The sequence below is a fragment of the Belonocnema kinseyi genome, chromosome 8, assembly GCF_010883055.1.
Source record: "Belonocnema kinseyi isolate 2016_QV_RU_SX_M_011 chromosome 8, B_treatae_v1, whole genome shotgun sequence".
Taxonomy (NCBI): domain Eukaryota; kingdom Metazoa; phylum Arthropoda; class Insecta; order Hymenoptera; family Cynipidae; genus Belonocnema; species Belonocnema kinseyi.
The window spans coordinates 65,341,671-65,361,955 of record NC_046664.1 but is presented as its reverse complement, the minus strand read 5'-3'; the positions used below and the strand labels follow the sequence as shown (position 1 = coordinate 65,361,955).

The window sequence follows — 20,285 nt, the reverse complement described above, 5'->3', positions numbered from 1 at the left end:
GTTTTAATTTAAAATATAAAACAGTTTATTTCTACCAAACAGTTGCACTTTGAATAAAAAAAAATGAATTTTCAGCAAACATTTGAATTTTCAACTAAAAGAGATATATGGTCAGTTTTTACCTAAAAATAGTATAATTAAATTTTAGTTTGTGGAATTAATTATCTATAAAAAATATAAAAATTCACTAAAATAGTTCAAGTTTCAATCAAATAAATGAATTTTATATTAAAACAGGTCATATTTCAAACAAGTAGTTGAATTTTCAACGAAAAATATACTAATTGATGTATCAGCCAAAAATATGTAAGAAATGGTTGAGCTTGCAACCAAATTTGATTAATTTTGTACCGAATATTTGCATTTTGAACCAAAGAAAATGAACTTTCAACCAAAAAGATCAATTTGCGATTAAAAAACTTATTGTTTAACAAAATACATGAATTTGCAATCACTTATTTAAATCCTCAACGAAAAATGTCATAATTGATTTTTCATCCAAAAAGATTTAAATTTAGAATAAAAGCAATTGAATTAAACCAAAAAATACCCATTTTCAACAACAAAAGTCGAATTTTTAACTAAAGCAGTTTAATTTTATACCGAAAAGTTGCATTTAAAACTAAAAGAGATGAATATTCAACCAAGAAGATTAATTTTCCGTAAAAAAAAATTCAACAAAATAGTTCAATCTTCAATCAAAATAAATTAATTTATAACTAAACAGTTTCATTTTAAACACGTAATTTCCATTACTTCGTTATCCTTAAGTTTATCTTTTTGTCTTTTTGTCTTGTAGCTTATGCAACATGGTTATTCGGTGTTATGTTTCACATACTCGTAACTGGCTCTTCTCTGAACGACAAAATACTCGAGCTCAGTATCGAAGTGCAAGCAAAAATGTTGAGGGTACTCTCTCGAAATCAAATTCCAATGCATTCTTTTATTATATCAGAATATCTAACAATAATCGACGGTAAACTATTTTCATTGTAGACCCTATTGAATTTTTCCCAATATTTTAATCGGGAAAATTAAAACTTTTTTTTTCTTGTAGAGTTATTGAACTTTGATGAATTCTCAATAGAGCAAGAACTCAAATTGGATAAATTTAAGGGTGAGAGAAACCTCATCGATAATATGGACCTGACGCCCTTTCCTATCACTATCAAGGTCATACCTTTGACTCAATCTTCCCTTTTGCAGGTACTTCAAAAGTTATTAATTAATTATCCCTTTCTTGGGGTTATCAATGGACTGGGAAATTTCCGGGAATTTTACCAATTTTTAGAAGAAAAATCTATCCAATCTCTTGAAATATCACAATTTTATATCACATGATGATCTAATTCAGTTTAATATTATCTTTTCTCTTTTTTAGAAATTATTTACAAATTTAAAATAGGTTTGACTTTAATTCTTTTAAATCATTCGGTTTACAATGTGACATATAAAATGTTTAAAAATCTTCTATTTCAGATTTTTAATCAAAACTTTTGGTAAAAAACGTTTTCAGTTGATTATCTGTAAATATAAATTCATAGTTGAGTTGTACTTTAAGTATTAAAAAGTGACCGATAATTGATTTTATAAAATGATTCTCAATCCGTTCAAAATGAAAGAATTTACAGATGTTTAAGTTAAAAATTCAACTGTTTCATTTCGGAAGTCGTGTTGCTTAAACAAATGTAAACGTCCGACTGAAACTTCATAAACTATTTTTAATTTTTAAATAATTTAAATTAGATTCATAATCGAACGCTTTTATTGTAATTAAAAATTCGATTCAAATATTTCTTCAGTCTAAAATATTCGACTGTCTATTTCAATATCTATTGAATACCAGCAATTATAAATCGAATATACAAACATAAACAATTTCAAACTTAATTGTTTTGAAATAGAAAACCTTGAATCTTAAGAATTTCAAATAGCTAACTTTACACTTTGAATGTTGAAATTTTAATTGTTCTATTCAAAAAAGGTTTCTTTTGTAAGGGAAATTGTTGAATTTTGATAAATAATAAGTGAACACTTATTACTTTATGAAAAATTTGAATAATTTCAAGATACATTTAGAAGTTTTGAAAATATTAAAAATTAGTTTGAAATAATGTCAATCAAAATCGAGATTTTTTTAGATTTTCAATAAAATATGCGAGGCTTTTTAAGAATTGTACAAAGTTTAAAGAAATTGAAGAAAAAACAGTTCTTAAGATTTCTGGGATAATTTTAAATTATTTTTTATTCAGACAAATTCATTTTAATAGAATATTTTTAAATATCTTAAAATATTTTAAAAGTTATCAAAAAAGAATCTGGAAGATTTTAACGCGATTTTGTTATTTTTGCTAGTTAAAAAAAAATCTGATCATTTTAAGTGATTTTTAGAAGTTTTTAAAACATGTCAAACATTATTTAAAATTTGAAATGATTGAAAAATAAAAAAAAAGGTTTTTGAAGATTAAAAAAAAATGTTAAGCTATTTAAGAATTTTGAATGATTTTAAGACAATAAAACACTTTTCTTAATATTTCTTGGAACAAATTAAAAATTATTATTTAAAAACAAAAACAACTTTTGATGTGTAAATAACAATTGAACAATTATTGGTTTAAAACGGTTTAAAATGTAAATAATGGAACTTCTAATTTAAAAAGTATTCGTTAAAAAAAGAACAATTTTATAACTTCCAATTTTTAATTTTTCTAATTTAAAAAACAAATTTACTGATAAGTTATTCAGCGTTTGAAGAAACAGAATTTCGATTAAAAAATTCTTCAACTTTTAATTTTAAATGTTTTTTAAATCTCCAACATAAAGAGTTCGAATTTTTTAATTCCATTGGCCGTGAACATTTTTTGCGAACCAGTTAATGATCAGGAATTTTTATCTTTGATAAATATTTCCGTGTTGCCGAATTACGGTGAATTGTTTTATTTCGGGCTTCAAAATTGGCTATTTTGTTCAAATAAAGACACTTTAAGTGTAATTATTTTTTTACCACTTGAAGTTTATTCAATTATCTTAAACTATTAATCAATTTAAGTTTATAAAGTAAACTCTTAAGCCATAAAATTAATATAAAATTGTTTAGATACCGGATGATATACAAACTCGGGGACATCTTAAAAGTAATTAATTATAACTCTGAAAATATAAATGAAAACGAGAAAAAACTTTATTTGGCAATTCTGCAATTCAGTCATAACAAATACGTGTGTTTGTTCTAACTGGAAAAATAGGCACACACAAGCGTATAATAATTCAGGGAAATATTTTTGTAAATAAAATGGTACTTTTATAATTAATTACAAGAATTATTTTAATCCTTTCAGATAGTATTAAAATCTGGAGTTTCTATGTGGGATCATACTTCCCTTTGGGAGAAAAGTATGAGAATTCTTGTGAATTCGTCACCTGAGGTTAAAATTTTATCTCTAAAGGTCTTCATTCAATGTATTCAGTTTAATCTTGTGAATGAAAAGGTATTTATTAATTCTAAAGACAGTTTATTCTCATACTTATCTTTTTAAATGTAAATATTATTTGGAAAAAAATGTTTAGATTTGAATTACATTTTTTATTCCTTTCTTAGGATTTAGAGGCAGTGATAAAATATGTTATCGAGATCGCCAACACAATTCCCACTTGGAGCCGAGAAGGAATAGTTTCACACGAATCATTATTGCAATATTCAGAAGTCTTCTCTAAACTCATAAAATTGATAAAACCATCTCTAGATTCTACGAATCTCTGCTTCGAATTAGTGGATCTAATCGCACAGAAGTTCATTGGTAAGTATAAAATAATCATTAGTTAATTTTATTCCTAATTCATTTATTTCGACTTTTTTCGAAGTGTATTTTGGGAAAGAGATCAACTTCAAATGCGTTTGAAAAGAAATTGATAAGTAAAAAATTTCTTTCTCCTTTATTCTGAATTGTCTTTTTCTACAGGAAAAGAATTGGAAGAAAGAATCTATGATAAAATTGGACAGTATCTGAAAAATAATCCTAGGTATTATATTTCGTCCATCAGAAAATTTATTCACTACTCAGAAGCTCTCCCAGTAAGTATTTCATGTATATAAAAATTATGACTTAGCTATCTAGGATATTACATGTATATTTTTTAAATTCTCCACTATGGTCATTTTCGATTTTAATTTTAGAAATTCAACTCGGTTCTCATGTACTACATTTTCAACGACCTGCAAAATATTTCCCTGAATCAAGAACCTATAAAAGTCAAAAGCGTCAGTAAATTATGGGAGAACTTACGAGCATTATTTATAAAAAATCTTTCAAAGAGAAACTTTTCTCAAATTTCCTCTTTTTTGGAATCCACAAGTTTGCTGGATTCCTGGTTTATAGATCGCAAAATGAATGCTCAACTCTATGAAGAGGACATGGAGCTTATTTTCAGTTTTTTGGCAGAGAATTTAAACTATTCGAATTCCCAATCAAATATTTTAGTCTTCCATTGTTTGATGCAACTGATAGCTCACAGTGAATCTAACAAGGAAAAAATCCAGCAAATTTTATCGTTGCCTTGGACTAAGAAAAGATCGGAATCAATGGAAGTTGATAACGATTTGAAGTCAGTAGCCGATTCGCTAGATTTTGAGACGAAAATTAAATGTTTGGAAACAGTTTGTCGATATGGAAATGGAAAATCTCATTTGCAATTGTTAAAGGAGTGTATTTCAAATCCTGATGTCGAATTTACAATCGCTGGTGTCTCGTAAGTATAGACTTTAGTATTTATCTAATATTCTTATTGATTTTTTAAATAATGTTTTTATTCCAAAGGAATTGCCTTCTATTATCGGTGAATGATGACATAAGAGTTGAAGACATTTTGAAATTGATCCACTCAATAAATTCTTCCAAGTCACAAAAACTTCAGGAAGCTGTGGCGAAAATTTTAGGCGAATTGATTTGTCTTCTGTCCAAATGCGCAACATTGGTCAGGTATTTTAATTTCCCGCTTTCAACAAGATTTTGATCATTTAAATATATTTTATATAACTTTAATATTTATTTATAATAATTTTATGAGTGGTAATATTTTTTTCTGATCATTTATATTTCTTTAGAGAATCTTGGAATAGATCCAAACTCGTTGTAAAATGCAACGTTTGTGATAAACTAGAGCACGGAGATGATTCAAGAATATACAATTTATCTTCGAGATCCGAAACGATAATTTCTTCGCTCTTTGAATCTCTAATTACTTCACATTCAGTTGAAGTTCGTCTACGAATGTCGGAAAATTTCCTCCGATTTTCGAACCACATTAAGAATTTTAACACGAACAAAATTTCCAATTTGTGGTTGCCATACATACGTGATGATAACTCTGATGTTCGAAATAATGTTGGGAACGTAATCGGTTATTTGCTGCAAAATAGAATCGCCCAGTTACAACAGACTCGTATCCTTTCGGCAGATGACGTTCCAAACGAATTGGATGAATTTGTAGACTCTTTTGTTGAAATTTTGTCCAAATCGATGGTAAAGGCGATTGATAGTTTGAATTATTTGCTGCATCTGCAGTTGCTTTCTACTGCTAAAAATTTCGCTTGGTAAGCAAAATGTTAGACAAGTATTTAAAAAGAACATCATGTTAGTAGAAACTCATTTTAAGTACAGACTTTCCCATTTTAAAAGGAATTCTTCTTTTCCCCCCTTTTCTGTTTTTTTTTTGCTTTGGCGCGAACTGAATTAATAGAAACCAAATAAGAGAATGCAACTATTTTTAGTTGAATATTTACTTTTTATGTTAAAAATTCAGCAATTTTATTGAAAAGTCAATCCTTTTTGAAGGATGGTTGAAAATTCAATTATTTTCTTTAAAATTGAACTATTATATTAAAAAGTAATCCTTTTTGGTCGAAAATGTGGCTTTGTTTAAAGTTGAATTCCTTTTTTGAAATTTTTCCTGTGTTAAAGATTGAACTATTTTGTTGAAAATTCGTTTTATTTTCGTTTTATAATAATTTTCGCAACTGAAAATTTAATTATTTCATTTTTTGATAAAAATTGATCGTTTTTCGATGAAAAAATATCCTTTTATATTCTAAACTGAGCTAATGTGTTCAATGTTGAAATCATTTGTTCAGAATTCATCTTTTTGGTTGAAAATCAATTGTTTAGTTGAGAATTTTTTTTTATTAAATTAATAATTTGAACTAAAAATTCACATTTTGGGTTGAAAATTCAACTTTGTAGAGAATCTACCTTTTTGACTTGAAAATTCGAAAACATGATCACAAATTCCGAGAACTTTTTTTGCTAAAAAAATTAATCTGATTTGTTTAAGGGTTTAACTATTTTGTAGAAAATTTGTCTTTTTTTGTTGAAATTTCAAAAATTAAATTTTTGTTGAAAATTAATCTTTTTGTGCAAAATTCAATTACATATTTTGCTGTAATTTGAAGTCGTTTGTTGAAAAATGATTTTTTTGGTTAAAGATTCATCATTATAGTAGAAAATTTATATATTTTGTTGAAAATTGATCTTTTTTAATTGAAAATTCAACTATTTGGTTGAAATATAATCTGTTTTGGTTAATGTTTTAACTATTTTGTTGAAAATTTGATCTTTTTTAGTTGAATTTAAGAGTTTTTTATTTAAGATTAAAAGCGTATTTGTTAAAATTTCAACTCTGACATTTTCTGTTTAAAATTTATATTTTTTGTCGAAAATTCAAATAATTTGTTTAAAGTTGAAATCCTTTGTAGAAAATTCATTTTCTTTAAGACTCATAATTTTAGTTAAAAATTTCATTATTTTGTTGAAAATGTTTTTACTTGTTTAAAATTGATCTTTTTAAATTTAAAATTCAGCTATCTAGTTGAAAGTACATTTTTGTAGGTTGAAAATTGAATTATTTTGTTTCCAATTTATTTATTTTGTTAAAAATGTAACTATTTTGTTAGTCATCTTTTTTCTTCGAAAATTAAACTGTTTTGTCAACAAAAGCTTACTTTTGGACAGAATATTTGTCTTTTTGGATTGAAAGTTTAACTGTCTGCTAAAAAATGCAACTATTTGTTTTAAAATTCGTCTTTGTAGGTTAACAATTTCAATATTTGGTTGAAAATGCAACTGTTTCGGATTGAATTTTAATTTTTTTCATTTGAAAAATTCGGCTATTTGTTTAAAATTCACCTTTGTAGATTGAAAATTTAACTACTATTAAAGTTTTTGTTGAAAATTAATATTTTCGGGTTTAAAATACTTATTTTTCCTAAAACATTGGACTTTTTAGCTTAAAAACTCTACGCTTGCTTTAAAAAGTCATATTTCTTGACAGAAAGTTAACTTTTTGTTGAAAATTCATATTGAATTAAATATTTTATCTATACATTAATTTTATTTTAAAAAATTTATTACCCTATTTTCGTAAAAAAAATCACCCTATTTTCCATGTTTTTGAAGGATTTTGAGATTGTGAAGTCTATGCAAGAGTAATTATTTTCTATTGATTATTCTGATTGATTTTTATTGGGTTTTGCTTCAGCGTTCGTCTTCATTTAACAGAAAGAAGAATTCTGAGTCTTTTCATTGTGACAATATTACATCCGCTCTCAGGATCAAGAGAAGTTGCTTTTGCGACTGTGGCTTTCAAACAAGTGGCAGCGTTTCATGAATTGAGTCCAAAAGAGATGTACGTACGGTATCGGAAACATTTTATGGAGGTAGGTTATGAATCAATTGTTTTGAAAGCCTCAAAATGAAAATGCGCTTGATCTAAGAGCGCTCATTCTTTTAATTTTTAGAAGAGTTCATAAAATATATTAAAGGTTTAAAAATGTGTTGTTTATAAAAAGAATCCAAAAGTTTCACACATAAACATTATATTTATAATTCTGAAATTAGGATTTTTAGCTGTAATTGAAATGTTGGCAATCCTGTAACCCATGCAAGACAGACAGATTTATGACTTATCTATCATTTTTAAATCAGATTTTTTTTAGTTCAACTCTTGATTTAAGACGAGTTTGATAAGATTCGGTTGGATTGAAATTTCTGAAAAATCTCTTGTAAAAGTTCAACTCCAAAATTTAATAGAATTAATAAGGGACCATCCATAAAAAAGTAACCCAGTTTTAGCCAATTTTTGAGCGATCGCCTCCCCCATGTAACAATTGGTAAAAAGGGTGATTTCACCCCCCCCCCATCCGCTTTTGTTAAGTATTTTTCCAAATATTTTTAGTAGAGAAATATTCATCAAAAACTTCATTTTTTCAATTACTGGCACTTATCCTCAACTATTTAATATTAGTTATGCTTTTTTCTAGATTTTTCAACAAGCTAGCCATAACCTGAAATGACCTAAATATTTACAAAAACGATTGCGATCATAATATAGAAAAATAGATCACAATATCTAAGAGTGTATGTAGTCAATAGCACAAAGCGCGATATACTTATTAAATTATGAATTTTTCTGTAGTTAGAGTAATTTCAAAAATTGTAAAAAAACTGTATATTTATGGATATTTTTTTTAATACACTTAATTCTTTTAAATTCTTGAAAATCTTTGGCATTGCCTAGAAAAATTGGAAAATCTCTTCTAACTTTTAAATCCTTTGAAATCCCTCAATTTGAAATTATTTAAATTTAATAATTAAATTTCTATTAAATCTTTTGAGATCCTGTAAAATTCATTATAATATCTTGTTTGGAGCCTTTAAAATCTTTTTAAAATACTGAAATCCTCGAAAATCTTAAAAAAGCCTGTGGGATCCATTGGAAATCCTTAAAAATCCTTTAAAATATTGGAAAATCCTTTAAATTCTTTTGAATTCTTTGAAATATATTTTATATTAACCTGATAAACTTAAAAAATATTGAATGATTTAGCGGGTAGTAGTAATTTGAAAAATTGTGAAAAAAAATTTTTGTGGGTAGTTTTTTACAGTATATTAAAAAAAATCAGAATACTAATCCAATTATAATGATGTAAAGTCTTTATGACGTTATTGCAAATGTTTATTATGAAATTAATAAACGTTAACTTAATATATTTTGGATATATAGATTTTCTATAACGTTGATTTGTTCAAAAACAGCTGTGAAGTAATTTATGGATGGCCCCTTAATTTTAACACATTTCTTCAATTGTAGATGATGATGGAAATGTCAGTACAAAATTATGTGGATTATAAATACAATATGGTGGCGTCAATTCACCGAGTCGCCACATGCGTTGGATACGAAGGAGCTGCACATATATTGCGAAAAGATGTTCATCTCGCTGTGAGCCATTTAATTCCCCACATTGTTAAAACGCCGAAAGCGATTTCTTTGCTTCAAGATATAGCAGAACCAAATCGAGTCGACAAAAAGGAGTTGCTAAAAGATCACTTTCAGGTATTTAATTTTAATTCAATAATTTAACTTTTTTTAGAATCTTTATCTTTCAAATTCTAGCTTTCTGATTTTGGTTTTACAAAGTATTTTCTATATCTCAGACTTCACACTCTTTTCCCAATCGCCTCTTTTGTCCCTTTGAAAGAATTCCTCTGTTTACCCTGTTATCGAGAAACTACGATTTCAGGAATAAAAATAATATTACTGATGATGTAATTTCAAATAAAAAGAATTTTTCATGAAAAAATTGTAAAGCTTACAAAAAAAATGTTGTTAACAATATTTTTTGCAATTAAATTTTTTCTAACTGTCGGTTCTCACCAAATTTTGGAAAATGCTTGAATATTGATAAGTAATGGCTTAGTCGCACAGGAAAAACATTATCTACAACTCTACTGTTTACAATTTTCTAAAGTAAATTTTTTATTGATTGAAATCGTTAAAACAATTTTTTAATGAATAACCACAATTAAAGATTATTTATTTATTTTCATAATTTGAAATAGTAAAGTTATAGGGAATTTTTTCCTTGAAATATAACTTTTTTGTTGCAAATTCAACCACTTGGTTGAAAATGCAACGGCTTTTGATTGAAGTTTAATCTTGTTTGTTTAAAAATTAATTTTTGTAGGCTAGAAATTTGTATCTTTTAATTAAAACTTTTACTATTTGGTTAAAAATTTCATTATTTTGTTGAACATTTAACTATCTTATAAAAAGTTCGTCTCTTGTTGTTGTACTATTTGTACTATTTGGTTGAAAATGCTACTATTTTGTGTAAAAAAAGTCATCTTTTATGTTCGAAAATTCAACTGTTTTCTTGTGCATTTGTTCTTTTTTAATGAATTTTTCTTTTTAATTTTTTCTTCTTGGTTTAAATTCAATTTTTTTAAAAATAACATTCTTTTGAGAAAAGCCTGTTTTTGGTTTAAAGCTTGTGTTTTTTTATTCAAGTTTAATCATTTTTGTTTGAAAATTCAACTATTTTGTTACAAATTCATCATTTTTGTTGGAAAGTGTAAAAACTATATTTTTTCATTTTAATTCGTCTATTTTTTTTGTGAATTTATATTTCTTGATTGAAGTGGAATAATTTTACTTTTATTTGTTTATTCATCACTGTAGTTTGAAAGTTTAACTATATGGTTGTACATGCAAAGGATTTGAAAGATTTTTTTTTCTAAAACATTCAACTTTTTAGCTTGATAACTAAACTTTATTTTTGAAAAATTGTCTTTTTTTATTTAAAACGCAGCTGCTTTGTTGAAAATGCAATATGTTCCAACTTAAAATCTTAGGAATTTAAGGCTTTTATAGTGAATTTAATATGGTACCAACATTAATTTTGTTCAAAAGAATTTATTTTCCTATTTTTGTGAAAAATCATCCTACTTCTCCTGTCTTGGGAGCATTTTGGTTTGTGTCAGTCTGATATATCTGTCTAAATTATTAGTTTCTAAAATATGTTTTTTATATAGCACATATGCGCTCATGCTTTTCTCATCGAAGATTCAGATATCGGCGAAAAGTGTTTGAAACTTGTTTCAAAAATCACGGAATGTGATATGCAGTATTTGATGAGCAGATCCTTTGAGGTAAATAAAAAATATGCAATTTTGCTGTCGAGACTACTATCATAGCTATCGAGTTCATAATTCTACTTTTCGAATCTAATATATATTTTTAATCAACAGGAAATTTTCAGTGAATTGTTTCTGCAATTTCACGCACAAACGGAAAAGGTGATTTTCTGTCTCGAAGTAATGTCCAGATTTAACGGACAAGGCCCGGTGCAATTCGAAACAAACAATTTAGAACAAATCGTGAGTAATACAATTTTTTCTAAAATCTTAAATATTTCGCTTATCCCGCAGATTTTATAGTGCTTTTTCTAAATCTTACTTTTTTTCTTTCCTTGTTTGTCAAATTCTTCTTTTCTCCGTCGCCTCTCCGTTTCAAAAAGAATCCTACGCTTATTCGTGATTTTTAATTTCCCTATTATTTTTCTTGCTTTCTTTGATTTTTCTAGACTGCCTATCTCAATCCTTATTTGCACGGAGTGTTAGTCGCTTTGGAGGTGAATATTAGCAAGATGGCAGACGAGTACACTCAGCAATGTGCGATCGCTTCTTTAGCGACACTGATGCGATTCATGGGTCCTGTATACATTACGCCTCTTCGCTACAAAATCCTCGCGACTTTACGAATGCTTCTGGGATTTACTAGACCTGGATTTAGAAAATTGTCTTATCAAGCCTGGGATGCTTTTTTGCGCAAGTAGGTTAAAACTAACTTTTTCCTATTTTCTACAAAATTACTTCAAAAGTTAGACAGTATGATATAAAAATATTAGATTGAAATAGTTCTTTTTTAAATTATCTTAAATGTTCAATTTGAATTATTAACTATAAAATCGTTTAGTGTGGAAGGCTTTCATTGGAAATTGTATCTTTCAACTTTAAATTGTTATTTGTCTCTTATTTAATTTTTTTTTAATCGGGTTGAGACCCTTTTTCAAATTTTAGTTGAACTTGCAACATTTAAAATGAAATACTGTTCGATTCAAATATGCAAAAGTATTTGTTGATTATTTTATATTAAGGGGAGATTCTGGTCATCCATGTCTTTATTTTTGTATTTTTCAAAGAATTTTATTTAATAGTAAAAATAATGTGTTTCTTCCAAATTTTTTACAGTGTAAAGTATAGAGGTTGAATTAATAAAAAAAAAAAATTTCTTTGTTTTTTATTGTTTTTGTTTACAAAATGGCGGCCTCAAAAATGTCCTCCTTTCTAGCTTTCGCTCAAATATTTCGAGAACGGTTGACCCGAAATCAAAAAATAAAAAAGATTTATAATCTGTATAGTTTTGGCTATCGTGTGAACTATAATCAGAATTTTTTTTAGAAAAAAAAAACAAAATGGCGGACTTTTGAACTTTTTGACCTCATTTTTGCAAGTTAAATTGTTCATAACTTTGTTAATTAACAATATTGGTTCATGATCGTAGTTCACACGATAGAGACACACTTGAAGAATGAGCTGTCCAAATTTCAAATCAATTGGTTAATTAGTTTCCAAATAAATTTGTCGAAGGTGTCAAAAAATGTAGTTTCGAGAAAATCGAGTTTAAAGTTTTCTATCGTGAAAGTCCGCTCGGGCGCTGTAGCTGCTTCGGCCTCTTTTATCCTTGTTCTTGACCTTTTATTGACCTTTAAAATTAATTCTACACTATTTCTAGAAGTATTTACTACCCAAATATGAAGAAAAAAAATTTTCACTTTTTTGAAAACTTATGACCAGAATCTCCCCTTAAGAATTTTAATTTCCTAGCTTACAAAATTGAATAATTTTAGTTCAAAACTTGCTAAATTAGAATTAAATCGTTTCAAGTCTATATACTGTTCGAAATTCAACAATTGAACTGTTTCTCGGCAAAAGCATGTAAGCCCGTTGGGACCAATTTTTCAGGAGAAAGAAAACCTTCTCAAAAATCGATTCTAAAAACAAAACAAAAAAATAAGAAAGTTCATTCGTGATTTTACGGAGCTTTAAAGGTTTCATTAACCAAAATATTTCGACAAAGTTAATATTTTTCGAGAGACGAGTACATATCATCAAAAATCGACTGTCGTCCAAACCGTGTAAGTCCATGGATTTTTTTTTAAATTCCAGCTAACGTAAAACATGCCTGAAATATTATAAACGCACCACGAGACAAATAGAAGGTTGTAAAGTACAACATTCAATTTAAAAGATCGTTTCTTTAAAAAAAATATGAGTTTTACAATGCTACATACCGTGGTATTTTTATATTTGTTAGTTTATTTGCATTTTGTAACTATTTAAGTAGACATTGCAAAAATAGTGTAAATTTGAATGTTTTCTTAAATTGTTAATAACTTCCAAAATAATCAACATTTTTCAATGTTCTTGGGCTCACTTTGAAGATATTTTTTCATGGTATCAGAATAGCTTACGGATATAAATTGTAACAAATTTATTTTCGAATTGCAAGAACTTGAAATTGTAATAAAAATGTTGAAAAAATTTGAAAACATCTTATCTGTAGGCAAATCAGAATAAAAGTTATATAAAAATGTATTTTGAGGAAATTACATAGAAACTTCAAGATTATATATTTCGTATATTTTACAAAAATAATATTGCAACTTTTCCAATTTTTTTATTACAACTTCAAGTCTTGCAGCAATTCAAAAAGAAAATTTATACGATTTATACTCATAAGCTGTTGTGATACGGCGAAAAAAAGCTTTAAAATTAACCCAAGAATATTGAAAAATGTTGACTATTTCAGAAGTTATTGAAAATTTAAGAAAACATTGAAATTGACACTGTTTTGCATTATATGCTTAAAACTATACAAATTGGCTTCACTCTGCTCTTATTTTAGACATAATTTCGAAAACAATCTTTTAAAGAGAAATTTTTTAGTTCCGGTATAATTAAAATTAGGATAATTTATTCAGTCATAAAAAAGATGTGGCCTAAAGTTTGCACGGTAGTGTACATAGTTATACCACGACACCCTTCCTTTGTTATTTGAACCCTTCTAGATTTAACAAATTAATTTCCAATTGAAAGCAATATATAATTATCGTAATTTAAATCTTTTCGCATTCAATCATTGATCTGGAAATCTGTTGTAAAAGCCTTGATTTTGAAGTCCGATCTTTGATATCTTTTGAAATCTTTGAAATCTGTGAAATTTGTAAAGTCTTTAAAGTGTGTAAAATCATTGAAATCTTTAAAATCTTAAAATCTGGAACTCGAAAGTTGAGTGATCAATAATCTAATATACTGTATTTTATATTCTTTCCAATTAAAATCCTTTCCAATTGATATCCTCAAAATCCCTTCAAATTGAAAGAAATTCGTTTAAATAGAAAGCGCTACATTTTAAAAAAAATTAGATTGGAAAAGTTTATTAGTCAGTTTTTAAAAGCGCTTTAAGATGCACAATTTTTAGTTGAAGCATAAAAACCTATCTGGTATGAAATTAAACTTTAAATTATAAATTTAGTATTCCTGAAGGTTTGAATTTGAAAATTTAAATAACTAGGGGAAAATCCTGAAATCGCGAAACCCCTGGAAAATGATTGGACATTTTTTCTGAGCCTTGAGTGGTCACCCTATTCTTTCTAAAATCGAAATAATGTCTCTTATTTTTAGCACCTTGACAGAAGACCTGGGACCATTGCTACCGACAATTTTCTCTTCAGTTGTGCCTTTATTAGAAAGCTACCCGAAAGAAACAAACGAAATGCTGGAATATTTGATTGTCAAAAACGAGGAAGCCTTCTCACCTTACATTCCTGAATTGTTCTTTATTGAAGATCTCAACGTTTCCATAAATATCTCGAGTATCGTGACAAACTGCATCAGGCGCAGAAAACCAGAATGCGTTAAAGAAGAGCTAAGTTTGTGGCTGAAACGTATAGGACACGAAACGGATAACGTTCGTTTAAGAGCCTTAATCCACTTAAAAAAGTTTCTCGCGAAACATCGAAGCGAACTTAACGAACTAATTCTTAGCAACGCGAGTGTTCATCCATTGATTCTTGAGCTTTTGGATGCACTCATGGCTGGGTGTAGGGATAAGGATGAGACAATCCAATTAGCTTACGGAGAATGTCTCGGAGAACTCGGAGCTGTGGAGCCCAGTCTCCTACCTCGAAGAATTGTTTCAAGAGATGATAAGAAGTTCATATCTGACACAAATGAAGAGTTTGCTTGTGAGGCGCTTATCGAACTCGCAAGAGGATTCCAGATGCAGAAAAGCACACAGGACACAGGCTGCTTTTCTCTAGCGATACAGGAAATACTGAAGGCTTATGAGATTTCACCAAAAAGCGCTAAGAGCTGTTATTGGGAGAGTATGCCCTTCACGATTCAGGAGATGATTTTTCCCTTCTTGAGTTCTCGCTATATGATCCAGATTCTTGAAACTCAGAATGAGTATCCTCATCCGATTTACGGGTGCGTTTTCGATTCGCAAGGATATCTCAAGTCTTGGACTTGCAAATCAAATTATTAGTCAGTAAATTTAACGATATCTTTCAATTTTTAGGACTGACATGGGAACGACTTTTGAAAACTGGGCTTATAATTGGGTAATGAGCATGTCGCGAAGCGTTGAAAATCCTACGCTTAAAAAAATTTTGACGACTTCGACACCGGCTTTTAAACGCGATGTGCGAACAGTCGTATTTTTCATTCCACATATTGCAGGTTAGTTTCTTCACTAACTAAATTAATTTTTTGAGTAGTTCGTTTTAAAATTGTTAACGAATTGTAATTTGGAAGACTTGACTATGACCATTTTAATTTTTAAGTCTAAATTTTGATCGATTTAATTCGAGACGTTGAATATTCGAAAATGTTCCATTTTAAACGTTTATTCAGAGCCAAATTAAAATGCATCTTAAAAATCCTACCTGGTTTCGCGAGTTCACATTTTGGCCGTATTGAAAAATAGATGGCGCATTGCAGCGCAGCGGATCCCAATACCTATATATAATATTTTTTATTTTAATATTTAAATTTATGAAAAAAGTATAAATTAGAAATAGAGATCTTATAATAGTTCAAGAATTTCTAATTTATCATGTTCAAAATTGAATAGTTTTAAGTCGAAACATGATAAATTAGATACTTAAAAATCTGCATATATTCTTTGAAATTCAACATTTGTAGTAGAAATTTTCTAGATTTAAGATATTTATTTCAAACTAAAAACATTAATAGGTAGTTGAAATTTTTATAATTTGAGTAATTGCAAATCCAATAGTATATCATTGAAACCCTTAATTTAATAGTTAAATAATAATAAGTTTGACGTCTTTAATATGGAAAAATAGAAATTACAAGATTTTGAAATTTAACCAATATTAAATAATTAAAAATGTTTTAATTTAACGTAGCTGAACTTTGAATTGAAATTATAAAATAATTTTAGCTTGAAGCATTCAAAAGTGTTGAATAAAAAATTTAAATTGTTGCAGGATAAGAAGTTAAGTCTATTAATACTGGAAGTATTATAATTATAGAAGGACCAAAAGAGAATAATTTTAGTCAGATTAAAATTTACTTCGACGATAAAAATGGTACATAATATTCGAATGGAGTTCGATTTCAGTTTAATACTTTATAAGTTCCTCAAAATTATAAAATTTGATTTCAAGTTGGAAGTAACCATTTTAAATAAAACATGAGATACAAGAAATAAATAATTGTTGGTTTCTCAGTGTAAATAAGATGCTCTGTAAGGAAAAAATATTTGATTTGCATTTACTGAAAAAAAGTATAATTATTTAAAGTGGCTAACTTGATCAATTTTCTACTTTCGAAAAATTGAAGGATTTAATAAGGGGCTCAGAAAAAACATTGTAGTTAAGTCACTTTTATATAGGAAAGCTCTTTTATTGCAAATTGCTTTAAAAACAGTTAAAAATTTAGACAAAACTGACAATTAATCGCATGGAGTCAACACAGCATAGTTTAGACGTATCTCCAACGCACCCAATTTACCGTAGAACGAGTCTTCAAATTAAAAAATCATGTAATTATAGCATGCACACTACGTAAACACTAAACATGCACTATATTTTTTCAACTAATTATTATTAACTTTATATTTAATAAAATGTGCATGCAGTTCACCTTAATTAATTTTCGATTGAGTAAAAAAATATACTTACCTTTCCAAAAATTAACGTGAAACGCCACCGAAGTCGCTAACGGAATATACGGCGTCAGGATATTTCATACTTTTTTTTTTCGTGAATAGATCAATTATTTGCATCAACTAACCTAGGAGATATAATAGTGAGAATAACACCCCTGGGTCTGTCAGACCCATGTGGGGCGTTCTAGGGTTAACAACGCAAATAATTAATTTCCAGCACACATAGTGGCGAATGGGTCAGAATTACAATGGACGAAAATTTCCGAGGAAATGTTGGCTGTCATAACAGGCAATGAGCAATCAACAAAAGATCCAGAGTTGATGAACAATCGACCCTTGCGAGTCTTCAATGCAGAATCATCAAGTACCAGAGTTTCGGATGAAGCAAAACGCGTGAGATGTTCCCAAGTCGTCTTCCTGACACTCGAGCATCTCCAGAGGTGGCTCCGAGAACGTCGCCTAGAGAGAGACAAGAAATACGTATCGATTCAGAACTTTTGTGGTAAACTCAATGGCCTCGTTCTCGCTCAAGGCTGCTACAAATCCTACGAATATCACCGTGCTCTCATGTACTTGGAAGAACACATGGCTCTCAAAAAAGACGCTCTCTCCGTCAAAGAAGAACGCGATCTTCTCGCTAAAATATACCTGCAGCTTGAAGAGCCAGATGGTGTCTCTGGTGTCCTAGCATCTCAAAATCAGTGCCCGACTCTTCAACAATTAGTTTTGGCTCACGAGGTCAGAGGAGAATTCCAAGATGCTGCGACCTGTTATGAAAAAATCGTCGAGAAAAAAGTGCCGGAACCGAAATATCTGCAGGGTATGATTCAGTGTTATCTGAGTCTTAATCAGCCCTTCACTGCCATGAGTATTACGAAGGGAGTTCTAGAAAGTAGACCCGAATTGGAGCCACTGATGGTTGAACAAGAATGTTTGTGGAGACTCGCACACTTTGGAGAATTAGACGAAACTGAGAACTTGAAGCATAGTTTTTTGGAAGACCTTAAAAATAGCGTACAGCCTAATTTGATTTCTGTTAAGAAGAGGATTTTATCTTTACTGGCAGCAGCATCTCATCCCGGTGCTTACGAGCACAGTTATTCCCACATAATGAAGTTGCATATACTCAATGAATTTGAAAAAGCGACGGAAAAGATTTTGGAAAACGTTGAAACTGTGCCGAGTATTTTTGAAGAGTGGGATAAACGATTTCAATTGGTGAAGGCATCCACAGGTGTCGAATTTGTCTTGAGTATGCGAAGAGCTACTTTAGATTTGGCACTGCGATACCAGCTGGAAAACCACAATACCGAGAATTCTGTGTTAAAGGAGGAAATTGGAAAAATTTGGTTGAAGAGTTCCAAGATTGCTAGGAAAGCTGGATTATATCAACAAGCTTATATGCACGTTCTTTCTGCCGAAGAAATGTGTCGACCTCAGGAAGTTGAAATAGAGAAAGCTCAATTGTATTGGCAAAAGGGAAATCAAGAGTATGCATTTGCAACTCTAAAGCGGTGTTTCGATCAACATTTTAAATCTGCGGATACGTACAAGAAAACACCACCAGATGAGTTTACTGAGGAAAGGAAGCAGTGTGCTAAAGTAAGTCGTTATTTATTTATTTTCCACCCGAAAATTTTTGCGTTCTTAGATTTAGTAGTAAAACTGTCTTTTTCAAAGTCTACATTTTTAATTTATTTAATATGGAACATTAAAAATGTTTAGTTTATATCTGGAGGCGAGTCTTTTTTTCATTTTTAAACAAATTTTAATTTGAATGCGATTAAGGAGCATCAAGCATGGCAAGAAAGTCCTTAGATAACTGAATGAATTCTCACATACAAAATACTAGTGCTGTTACTCAATACATATTGCAACAGGTAAATATTTATTTTACCGGGAGAAAACTTGAATCTAAAAAAAAAATTTTTTAAATACCAATAAGTACTGTTTACAAAAATGATAAAATCGACACCGTTTCTAAATAATATTAAAAAAATTATGGATTAATCTAAAAATCTTTATTGATTTAACATTTTTTTTAAAATTGGTATTAAAAAAGATTAAAAATATGCGTTTTATTCCACACTCGATCGAAATGGCCACCTTTTTCCCCTGCTAATAGGAGCGAAAGTAGCATATATTTCCCGCAAATCTCATTTGCGGGGCGAAAGTGAAATTTACGTGGCGAAAGTAAAAATTATTCGATCAGAATTCGAGGTGCGAACAAAGCTATAAAAAAACGCCTCGGACCCGCTTTTCAGGGCCAAAAGGTGGCCACGGTCAGGAGTGGAATAAAATACTATATATAACATGGGACGAAAGTAGACTTGTCCCTCGGGTAATTACTGCCCTCGTGAGAAGATTTTTCCCAGCGTTGATAAACCGCAACCTCGGGAACAATTTTCTCGATCGGGCAGTAAACCCACTAGCGGGAAAAATCTGCTCCTTTCGCCCCTTGTTGTATAATGTGCTATTCAATTATTTCTGAGTAAAATAAACTTGTTCTCTTAAAATGTACAGTAATTATAGAGTAACAGCACTGACATTTTTTGACTTGATAATTAAGTTTTCTATGCACTAAACCGCTCAGCCCTTCTTAAAAAGTAAAAAACTGTTTGGTTTGAAATTTAAATTCCTCAAAATAGTATGTATAATGTTTAATTTAAACATTAATAATCGCAAATCTATAGGATTTCAAATAATATTTTAATTTTAACTCGTATATAAATTTTGCAAATTTTTTCCAAACTCAAAGCATTACTAGTGGAAATGTGACTTTAAACCTTATTGTAAAATAAATTTCCAATTGAAATTGAAATCTTTTAAAAATCGGGAAACCCCCAGGAATTTTTCTCTGAGACTATTGTGGCTACCTAAAAGAAGTTTAAGCTATTTTGTTTTTAGGCAAAACTCTTGTTTGCGAAATATAATCACGAGACCTTGAATGTGGACGCCCGCACGAATATAGTAAATTTCAAAGAAGCAGTTGAAGTGTGGCGATGTTGGGAAAAAAGTTACGTTGCCATTGCCCAGTATTACGAGTCTTTGGTTGATGCCATGTCAGATGATGAAAAGGACCGTGTAGGACGGTAATGAAATTTATTTTAAATATAAAATTTTTTTAATTTTAGATATAAAGAATAATTTATTTGGGTTATTCCAAAGATATTTTCAATTTAAACCCAAAT

At 29.0% G+C, this 20,285-nt stretch overlaps 1 protein-coding gene across 1 annotated transcript in view; it reads left to right on the top strand.

Annotated features, from left to right (window-relative positions):
- The window catches only part of LOC117177857 (serine/threonine-protein kinase atr), a 31,655-nt gene that overhangs the window by 1,405 nt on the left and 9,965 nt on the right, over positions 1-20,285 (top strand). Inside the window, exons 3-19 of the mRNA XM_033368879.1 lie at positions 800-976; positions 1,058-1,206; positions 3,339-3,488; positions 3,599-3,797; positions 3,960-4,072; positions 4,175-4,746; positions 4,815-4,976; positions 5,102-5,590; positions 7,531-7,708; positions 9,142-9,387; positions 10,866-10,982; positions 11,082-11,210; positions 11,417-11,664; positions 14,580-15,386; positions 15,478-15,638; positions 17,312-18,696; positions 20,002-20,189. Coding sequence (XP_033224770.1) covers positions 800-976; positions 1,058-1,206; positions 3,339-3,488; positions 3,599-3,797; positions 3,960-4,072; positions 4,175-4,746; positions 4,815-4,976; positions 5,102-5,590; positions 7,531-7,708; positions 9,142-9,387; positions 10,866-10,982; positions 11,082-11,210; positions 11,417-11,664; positions 14,580-15,386; positions 15,478-15,638; positions 17,312-18,696; positions 20,002-20,189 — 5,470 coding nt within the window. The remainder of the gene's footprint in view (positions 1-799; positions 977-1,057; positions 1,207-3,338; positions 3,489-3,598; positions 3,798-3,959; positions 4,073-4,174; positions 4,747-4,814; positions 4,977-5,101; positions 5,591-7,530; positions 7,709-9,141; positions 9,388-10,865; positions 10,983-11,081; positions 11,211-11,416; positions 11,665-14,579; positions 15,387-15,477; positions 15,639-17,311; positions 18,697-20,001; positions 20,190-20,285) is intronic.